We start from the raw sequence: 10,953 nt of genomic DNA on the forward strand, positions 1-10,953 counted from the left end.
AAATTTTAATAATTTTTTTCTTAGTACAATTATTAAATTAGAGAGTAAAATTAAAATGTTCATGGCTATTAAAATTCGGTTTCACTTCAGATGCAGTGTAAGTCTACACAATTTCATCAAATTGCAAGAAAAGTGTAATAATTTTTGGTATAGTTGAAATATAAATGAGAATTTAAAAATTAATATTTACAGTGGTAATTTGAAGTGTTTTTACTATTTATAGCAAACATTTCTTGTGGCTATTTATAGTAGTTTACTATTTATAGCATTTTTATTAAATTTAATTATTTCATGGAAATTATTTTGTTTTCCATGATATATCTATATCTGTAAATATGCTTATTAAGTTTGTTATTATGCTATTATGGTAATTTGCTTAATTGCATAATCTTGTCTGTTATCACTTCTCCGTATCATACTTCTTTTTAATAAATAAAATTTAAAAGAAATTTTGTTTTTTAGTGCTAAAATTACAATGCAGTGCGCTATAACCAAACAAGTAAAATAAATTTGAGCTATTTCATTATAAAATTTAGAGCANTGATCATATACATTTCAAAATCTAGTCTTGTTCTCTCAACTACATTTTTTGTCTCAAATTTAAAGCCTAGCTTGAGTCTATGACTTTATTTATTTTACTTTGTTTATTTATTTATTTGCGAGTATATTTTACATATAATATTATATGGTTTTCGAATGGGAGGGGGGGGGCGCTAAAAGGGTATTGTACCCCGGGCGCGAGTTAAGCTCGCTACGCCACTGGATTAAGGTCCTTGAAAATTTTGTTGAGGTCCTTGAAAAGTCCTGGAAAGTCCTTGAATTTCAATCTCATTATAGAGTGGGAACCCTGATATATGTTTTCTTGATTTTTGTGATTTGTATTGAATTTGTTACATGAATGTTTTCTTTTTGCAGTGGAACCTACACATAACCCTTTGAAAATTGATGTGTTTGTGCAGTCGCTATTAAATTATGCTGATAAATCATTTTCTCATGCTTTTGCTGCAATAGCAAAGTAAGTTACTTCCTGAAATATTTTATTTAATAACTAATGGAACTTAATAGGTTTTTTTTTAGTCATTAATCTCAATATGTTATTGTTATAATACAATATGATTCTTAAAAAGTTATAAGTGCTTTAAATATCAGGTTGAAAATAAAATATTGATAATAAATACTTTTTATTTGTCATGAAATTATTGACTTTTGAATTATCATAGGATTTGCCATAATGTGTAGTTTTCTTGTGTGAATTGTTTGTAGCAATTAATGTTCAAATTGGTGGTTTATATAAAATATTTTTGTTTGTTTGTATTTGAGTAAATTTTAGTATGTTTTATGTAGATATCATGCAGTTTTTAAAGTCTTATCCACATCAGAGGAAGCCCAAATTTGTATTCTGCGAAGCATGTTTGAACTCTGGCATGGTCATCAACAGGTTTGTTTATTTTATTCTTTATTGTATCATTTCCTTTTTAATTTCACTAATTATTGATGACTGAAGCACATAAAAGTTTGGATCTTCTAAAGTAATCGCTTCAGCAGTAATGGAATAAATTAAAGGTAGGAGACTTGTGACACGTTTCTGAAGTGTTCAAGCCTCTGCAAAATGCAGTCACTTTGGAACCAATTAAATTTATTTATTAGTAAAGGTTTCCTCCTAATATTATTTATTATATTTTGTTAATTTATTTATTTTTAATGAAGGTAGATTAAAAATTATTTGTCTAGGATTTTTTTTTAGCCACACCCTGCATATAAAAATGTTTCATTATAATATGCTTCTAAAAATAATTTTTATTATTTTTTTTGTTTCAGATGATGGTAGGGTTAGTTACACAATTTTTGAAAGGTAAAATAGTTGAATGTTCTTCAGTAGCTAATTGGCTCTTTTCCAAAGAGATGTCTTCAGAATTTCCCAAGCAAGTATTTTTTATTAATATTATTAGGCATTTGACTTATTGCTTGTTTAAATAAATTTCCAATGCGTATGTGTGTATGTATATATATTTATATGTATATATATATGTATACACACATACATACACATACTGTAGAACCCTGGTGTTTTACGTTGTTAGTTTTGTATGTGTGTTATTTGATAGTATTTGATATGCATAAACAGGATATGCATATGACAGGAAAAGTAAATTTATAATAAAATATTTGTACTAGTTTAAATTTTTACTGTTAACTTTAGTACTAAGCATATTTTCTATCTAATTGTTTTTGAAAATTTTTTCAAAATAAAAAATTTTTTTGTTTAATTTTATTTCGTAACAATACTTTTTTATTTTTCTTATTCTTAATTTTAAGGCCAATTTTAACACTAATATCTAAAAAATTAGTAGCTATAGTGATGCAAGCTACCCAATTTTCTTTGAAATTAGCCCAAAATTACTAAACATATTACAGTCATATTCCGAAACATCCCAAACGTGTTTTAAATTGCTACAAAAAAAAAAAAAAAAAAAAANAAAAAAAAAAAAAAAAAAAAAAAAAAAAACATTTGTTAAAAATAGTGCTAAATCTTTTTTTATCAGGTATTTTTTTATTAACTTGTGAGATTTGTTCAAAATAATAATTATAAAAAATATTTGATCGTAAAAGTTTAAAATAAAAGAACACAAAAGTACGGATATTGATTATTCCAAGTAGTTTAAAATCATTGTTTTTCATACTTCTCAAGTTTAAAGCTGTTTCTTCAAACAAACAAATTTTGAAAGTGCAAGACTGTTGTTCTATTTTTTCCTAGCATCCACTCATACCCTGTAATTAATTAACAATATTATGGTTCTTTCATATTATCTCAAGTTTTGACAAATTTATTTTATTTTAGCTGGTCTTTTTTATTGGTTTAAACCAACAAAAACAAACAAACTCAAAGTGATTTTTTTCTGGCTTAAATCCAGCAGCCTTTTTCTTGTGTGAAGCTTGATAATATAATACATTTTAAATTGTTTTCGTTAGGTTTTATTCATAAAGTATCTGAATTTTGAAGTGCATGTACGAAAATGGAACAAAAGTTGTGTTCATTTCAAAGCATGATTGTGTCTAGCTGTAAATATTTTAAATGATCAAGGTTGAAATTTCTATCCTCGGCTAGCTGCAAATGTTTTTGTTGAAGTGGTTGTTTTTTCGAGTTGAATATTCGTGACAAGAAGTAAAAAACTAGAATTCTATCAAAGTATTATTATAAGGAAATAGAAGATGAGCTATTTTCATATTTTATTTTAAAGACAATTCCTTAAAAAATGTGTGATAAAGTTATATGTTTTTTTTTTTTTTTTTTGAACATTTATCTAGCCTTTGTTATAATTTTTAGCTATGAATAGAATCCATGACAAGAATTCTTTTTTTCCTTTTTGAATGTTTTGATCGGGGTATCCTAATCGTAAAAAGTTAAATAAAAAGTCTGATTGCATTAAAAATAGCCACACCCAAATGCATCTTCATTTTAATCACTTTTCTGTATAATCTTATTACAAAAGTGGTTTCTATATATGTATATGTCATGTGATGAATTTTTATATTTCAACTTAGTCTGTGTGTACATTTTATTTTAAGCTTTATTTATTTTTTTCATTTTATATATTGCTTAATTGCTTATAAATATGGATGTATTTATATTAACTTGTTTTGGAGCTTAACTTTCAAAGTTTTTTTTTCTGTGGCATATAATATATTTTTAAGATAAGTTTATTTATTATATTTTGTATGCAATTTTAAGATTTTTTCATAAGTGTTATTTTTTCTATGAATTTTATTTTATAGATTTTGTTTTCCGTTTCTTTAAATAAAAAAAAAATCAACTGATTTATTAATGAAGTAATAATATGAAATTTTATATTATTTATTAATAAAATTATTCACTCATAAAATAATTTATTAAAAAATAAGAAATGAGCTAAACGTATTAGGTGTTGGATTAAATATTCTGTCTTGTTTAGGTTCAATGACCTCAAACTACCCAATTGATTTTTCTATTTTTTTTTTTATTCAATATCTATTTATAACCCCTATTATGTAGTTTAGCTTATTTTGGTTCCTGTGCCTTTAAACTTTAAGACCATACTTAAATATCATTATTCCATAAATTAACTTTTTTTTGTTTTGTTTTGTAACTTTGCAATTTCCAATTTTAGTTTAAAAAGGATACTCTGAGTAATTTAAGTAGTAAATTTAAATTATTTTTAAATAGTTTTTTTACTGAATTTCTTTTAAAATAATTTTTTTTCCTTAAAGCTGGTATATTTGTAATTAGACATTATAAATTTTGCTTTTTAAAAATTATATATTTATTATTAGTTTTATCATTTGGTTTCAAATATTTCCTATGCTATATTGTGTATTTGGGGAAATAAATGTGTAAATAAAACTGACTTTTTATTTTATTTGTAGAGCTTATATATGGGAGATACTTCATTTAACAATACGTAAAATGATTCGTTATGTGACTAATCAAGAAAAACAAGTAAATGATGCTAAAAAGAAACTGCAAAAGGTAATTAGTCATTTAAAAGAGTTGATCTCTATAACTGTTTGCATCTAGGTGTATATGCTATTATTTTGTATATGCTATTATTTTGTTTATATGTTTTATTATCACACATCAGTAGCAAATTTTGAATTTTGAATGTATGTGTTTGTTTAGTCATTGATGTGGAACAAGTTGGAGAATTGTTGAAAAAATTCTGTGGGAACTTTTATTTAATTGTATAAAAATCCAAAAAATTCCCAAACTTTAGTGACGCAAATATCCTTTTACCTCTACAAATAAAAATGTTCTAAATCTATGAGATAAAATTTTTTTGTTTTGTTACAGTTGTGTTAAATGTGTTTGTCAATTACAAATAAATTGTTAAATAGACAATGTAAACCTTTTCTTCACTTCACATGTGATCGATGTTTAAATCTGTCACTAAAATTAAACATCATTATATTACCACTTCTTTGATAGCTTATCTCAAATCATTAATTAGAATTAAAATTTAAAGTTGGTGAATTTTCTTCCTTCATTTAAAGTGAATTCATGTTCATTGTGTGATAACGACAAAAGAAATAAGGATTTTAAAAAACATATGAATCTTTTTGCATTAAGACAACTTTTAAGTACAAGTCTTTTTATTTTTATTTTGGAATGTGCAAAATTGTTTAACACTTGCTTTTGAAGTGTGAAGGGACGTTGGTTGTATCCAATGTAACTGATTGTATTGTTTTACCGAACAAGTTAAACAAAAGAAAGGAAAAGAAATTTAACTGACTGCTGATGTAATGTATTGTTATTTATCTAATTCCTAAAAAAATTTGGTAAAATATCGTGTAATCTATTATAATTTTTATCTGGTAGCTCCAATTTCTCTATTATTTCTTTCTGCTGGCCAAATGTTAGTTTGACACATATATCTATTTCAATCTAAAATAGGTTTTGGAATAATATTTTGTTAGTTTAGTTTAGTTGGGTTAGTTTTCGGTGAGTTTTATTGAAATTTTTACCTGTATATTTTGTTTATTTTTCATTTTTAAATTGTATTACTTTTTATGCATTGGTTCTGATTACATATCTTATATATTTTTTCTATTTTTTACAAATGAAGCTTTGAGACATGAGTAACACTTTTATTTTTTTTAAACAATTGTTCACTGAAACGCACCCTTATTCAAATGTAAAGGATGCCTTCTGATAAAGTCCTGTATATTAATTTGTTCTATTTCAACTTACTTTTCTATTTCAATTTAAATATTATTCTCTAATCTTTTTATAAATTTGTTATTTATCTGCTTTTTTGTAAAACTTTTTGTTTTTTCTTTTTTAATTTTTGTTACACATCAAATAGGAAGATGATGCTATGGAAGAAGACGATGAGGAAGATTCCAATCATGTACGACCATCAGAAGAAATGATTGAAGAAATGGAAGAAAACAGAGTGATTTAAAAAATTTATTCTTAATTATTTTCCAGGTAAGGATATATTTTGATTGTCTCTCCAATTGTTAATTCAGTTTTAGTTACTTTTTTTTAACTTTCTTAACTCCTTTTTTGTTGTTGTTGTTTTTCTTAGTCATCATTAAGGCTGTCACACAGACTCATTCAACATCTTAATTCCCCCATTTTAACCTAGGAATTCGGTTTTTATGTCAATTAATAAATTAAGTGTTCTTTATTGCAATAAAATCAAAATCAATTTGGGTGAAAAATCTATACATAATATTTTAAAGTCAAATATGTTCAAGATTTTAGAGCTACCATTGGCAACTAAAAAAGCAGCTGAAATGACAATTTTTAAGACTAGGCGACTGAATTGAACTAATTTCATTAATATATTTATATAGAAAAAAACCCTGCTATTTTGCGATCAATTGCAAAAAATTGGTGCTTTTTTTAAAAAATCAATTCATTAGAATTATCAATTTGCTATTTTATTTCCCTCACCACAGTAAGTGTAAGGGTTGGTTCTTTTTTGCCATGTCCATTATCCATATTTAATCTTCTAGTACAAGTTTTTTTCTCCCCACTCTGTTTGACCAGTGCAATTGCAGGCCCTGATGGGGTATGAAAAAAATTCTGCCTTGTTCTATTGCAGGAAAAAAAAAATCTTCGGACCTGTTGTTTTTGACAGTTGCATATTAATGTAAAATTTACAGAATTTCATTTAACTTCATAAGAAAACATAGTTGAATTCACTTAGGATTTTTTTAGTTTGTGTAAACGTGATGTTTAGTTTATTCGAGTGTTCTTGGCCCAATTTTTTCAATGAGGTCGTAGCATCTTTAGAATTGTTTCAGAAATAATAAATTGCACATTTAGTAATAAAACTTGTACATTTTTTAAAATTAAAAAATATAGAAATATTTAAAACTTGCTTATTTTAATGATTGCATGTAAAATTTAGTCATCAAATAAAAGATATTAAATACCTTTTACAGTCTTACCTAATTTTTTATTTTTTTCATTTCATTTCACGTAATTTAGACTACTATTTATTCACATGTAATTGTCATATTTAATTTAGGAGACCTGCAAGATCTGATCTATGCTAAAATTCAATCTAAACAAGATTCCTATTTTATTACTTTTATTAATTCCTAGATAATATATATATTTTTTTGTTTCTAGTAGCAGTTTATAAATCCAATGCTGTTTATAATTTTTGGTAAAATTCTAATTCAATATTTAATTATTGCTTTTCCACTGGGGAGTTAAATAGTTTATTAGCGCATGTGTTTTTTTAAAAACATTAAATTAAATTTTTTTTTATGTATACATTTATTATGCTCGGAAAAATGTTTATGTAGCACAGTACATATGTCATACAAATTTTTCTTCTTATGTATTTTCTCTTTATTTAATTATTTTGAGAATTTCTAAAAACATCTGTATAACAGGGTATGCATCTTCAGCAGATTGAGTTTAAGGCTTTTGTTTTTTGTGTATTTACAACTGACCTATTATCTATGTTTTATAAAGTAAATGTTTTAAAGAAAATACTCTATTTGGATAATTTTATATCATTATGGTATAAATATTTTAAGAATTTGTTAGAGAGTAACTATTTCATATCTGAAGCAACTAAAGCCACTATTTTAATGACAGCCGTGAGTTTTGCACTATTTATTTTTATTAAAAATAAATGTAACAGATTTTCAATATTCTAATTAATTAATATTTTTTTTAATGTATACATATCAATTGTTCGTTTTTGTTTAAAAAGTATTTGAGCCATACAAGTTTTGGTTATTGGTTTTATTTTATTGGTAAATATAATATCCAAAGATTTAATTCTTTAGACGCCTTATTTTAGTGCTTTTACAGTTTGGTATTTCAATGTTATTATTTAGATGTTTTATTAAAGTATTTTGAAATGAGTTGGAAAGACAATTATGAAATTTTTTAGCTAGTTAATTTTTTCCTACTTATTTTTTATTATTGGAATGCGAGGTGATATATTGAAAGTAGGATAAAGGTATTGAGGGTTGCATTCCACAGTAGATTGTATGCTCCTAATTTTATCAGATTAATTAATATGTTTTATAATAACTGTTTAATTTGTTGTATTATTTACTTTTCTTAGAGGTTCATCATGCTTTTGACAGAACATATAGCTCGTTGTGAAGCAGAAGGTGTGGATTTCAACAATTATTGGTTTAAAGCCATATTAGGTCGACTACAGGAAGTATTTTTTCAGGTAATTTCATTTTATTGTTTTTACACTACACATATGAATTTAAGTTTGTCCTTTAACACAATCTATACAATTTAGAGAGAAGTTTCTGCAATATAAGGATGTAATGCTTCTTGTTACTTTGTGTTTGAATTTGTCTCTGCTAAAAGTGAAGAGTGATTAATATTTAAATCAACTTTTAATGTTAAAATAAATGTTGAATTTTCCTCAAGAAATTTTTTTTTTTCATTTCTTATAATATTTATTTTATATTTAATATAAGATTAAAAGATTTGAAATTGCTGACATCGAACAAACGGAATAGGTGAAAATAAATTGAATTTAAAATTTAGTTTTAAACTTTTATGAAACATCTAAGATGATATTCGACATTGAGTTCTAACCTGGTATTTCTAGATTTTGTATGTTTCTATTTTGAACTTAAAAAAATTTTTTTTTTTTAAACTATGCTGTTTCATTATTACCCCATTCTAAAAGAACAAAAAACATACTATTTTAATATTGCTTGCAAACATTTCATCGTACAGTACTAAAATACATTGTAGAATAATAAAATTCTGGCGATTTGTAGGGGGGGGGGAATGCCACGTCAATATTCAAATTCTTTCAGAAGTTAGAGTGGATTTAAGTATTGTCAGCTTTGATTGAAAAATTTCATCGATTTTAATTTTGTATAGGACAAAAATATGTATGGACTATTCTTGTATTATTTTTATATATTTATCTTAACTAATATTATGATATATATTTCATATACTTGTAGCTTGTAGATTCACCTTTATTAAGCAAAAAAAAAGAAAAAAAAAAGAAAAAACAGCCATTTTTATAATTACTTTTCAGAGTTTGAAAAGTAATTAGTGCTAATAAAAATTGTATGATAGAAAAAATTATTTTTGGAAGTTAAATTACTTTTTTAAATTCCTACCTTATTAATGTGCTGTCTCATCAAGCCCTAGAAAATGACGTGAATAATAATTTATTGTTCATTCAAAATTTGCCGTTTATTATAAATTTTTTTCTTTTATGAGTAATTGTAAATAAATGTAAGATTTTTTTTTTATCTCTGTAATTTTAATATATTATTTTTAAATATAAATCATGCATTTTTTCGCTCAGAATTTTGCTTTATTTTTGTCACACTAACTTTTTATGTACAAATTTTTTAAAACTTTCGTGTTTTTCGTTATTTTTATGTCTATTATATTTAAACTACCCTTTCTGGTGCTGTGTTACCAGTTTGGCAACTCTTTTACCAAAATTATTGATAACCACTAAAAACAAAAGACTATTTGCTGTTAAAAGCCCACTGTTTCTTAACAACCACTATTTTTTAAAGAACATAGTGTCAAGATGTTAAATGGGAATTTATAATCAACCTTGAGGATAAAATAGGCATTCTATATTGTTGATAATCATTACTGTAACTCAAAATATGATCAGCTGTATTTTTTGGATATTTATTGTTGATGGTAATTGCTGCCTTATAATAAGTAAATTATTTATTATAAGGCATTGCTATTCAGGATACATCATTCACTGTTCGAATACCAGTGATGGCTGGTCGATATGAATTCCGCACCCGTCTTGCACCGACCACAATGCTGACGTTAAAATATCCTTAATGTTATCATGGGTTAGAATCCCCTTGCTGTCAGGCTAATCAAGGGAGGTTTTCGTGGTTTTCCTCTCCATGTAATGCAAATGTGGGTTAATTCCATTAAAGTCCTCTACAAATGCAAATTTTCCCTGATGAGTTCTCTTGTCTTCTGGGTTGGGTTCAAAATTGCAAGGCTGCGGAGTTGATCATCAGTAGTCGTGAACCTAAAATTGGGTCAGCTGTTCACCGACGGTTATAAAATAAAAACAAAATACCATTCACTATTAACTTACATATTGCCTTACTATGCACTGATATTCTAAATTTTCGGTGACTTGATAAGTTAGAAAAAGTAACTTTTTAAATTTTTCAATTTATCCTTATTTATCTTTCATGATTGTTGATTAATTCTCTATTTTCTCTTTCAGCATCATGAACAAGTATTCAAGTATGTAGATACCTTAGAGACTCTTCTATTTACGAGTGATATAGACCATCACATTCTGTCCATATTTCAACAATTTTGTGCCCTCAAAGCATAAGAATACTTTCAACTGCATTTTTTTTATACACATTATATCATCTCATAAAAAAATATATTTTATTGAAAGCGTTATTTCCGCTGTCCTTTTCTTTTGTTTTACAAACACAATTCACTAGTTAATAAAAATTAGTTCATAACATTGTTTTGGTGACAAAATGTTACAAGATTTATTTTAAGGAAACGAAAAATTAGTTTTCCCCTTTAAATTTAAGGAAAATTTCTTCTTGTGACGAAACATATCTACTGAATTTTATAATTATTATCCTTATATTTTTTCAGAATTTTCATTAAAAGTAAAGAAAAAAATTATGTATACACATTGGGAGACACACTATAATATTTAAATAAGGAAAAAAAAAATGTTTTCAAAATATTAATGAATCATTATTAATGCCTTTTTGATGAAGATGAGATTAAAGCTTCAAAATCATGTTAATTGTTGATGAAAATGAAAGGAGTTTCTAATAATCCAATATTGAAACTGATTTTGATGATTTTTATTTTGTCTTCATTGTGCTTGGTCTCATTAATATAATATTTATTACTGAGTTATTTAATTTTATTTCGTAAGTTATTTAATTTTAACAGCATTTTCTTTTTACTTGAGTAGAAGTTTATTTAATCACAGG

General features: G+C 25.3%; 1 protein-coding gene across 1 annotated transcript in view; it reads left to right on the plus strand.

The window, feature by feature from the left end:
• LOC107436273 (Nuclear cap-binding protein subunit 1) overlaps nt 1–10,396 on the plus strand; it is a 32,051-nt gene extending 21,655 nt beyond the window's left edge. Inside the window, 8 exon segments of the mRNA XM_043053702.2 lie at nt 916–1,015; nt 1,345–1,438; nt 1,819–1,922; nt 4,402–4,504; nt 5,838–5,919; nt 5,922–5,962; nt 8,073–8,186; nt 10,209–10,396. Of these exon segments, the coding sequence (XP_042909636.1) occupies nt 916–1,015; nt 1,345–1,438; nt 1,819–1,922; nt 4,402–4,504; nt 5,838–5,919; nt 5,922–5,962; nt 8,073–8,186; nt 10,209–10,322 (752 nt within the window). The 3' untranslated portion in view covers nt 10,323–10,396.
• Nucleotides 10,397–10,953: the final 557 nt, after the last annotated feature.

This window comes from Parasteatoda tepidariorum, chromosome 1, assembly GCF_043381705.1.
Source record: "Parasteatoda tepidariorum isolate YZ-2023 chromosome 1, CAS_Ptep_4.0, whole genome shotgun sequence".
In the NCBI taxonomy this organism is placed as follows: Eukaryota; Metazoa; Arthropoda; class Arachnida; order Araneae; family Theridiidae; genus Parasteatoda; species Parasteatoda tepidariorum.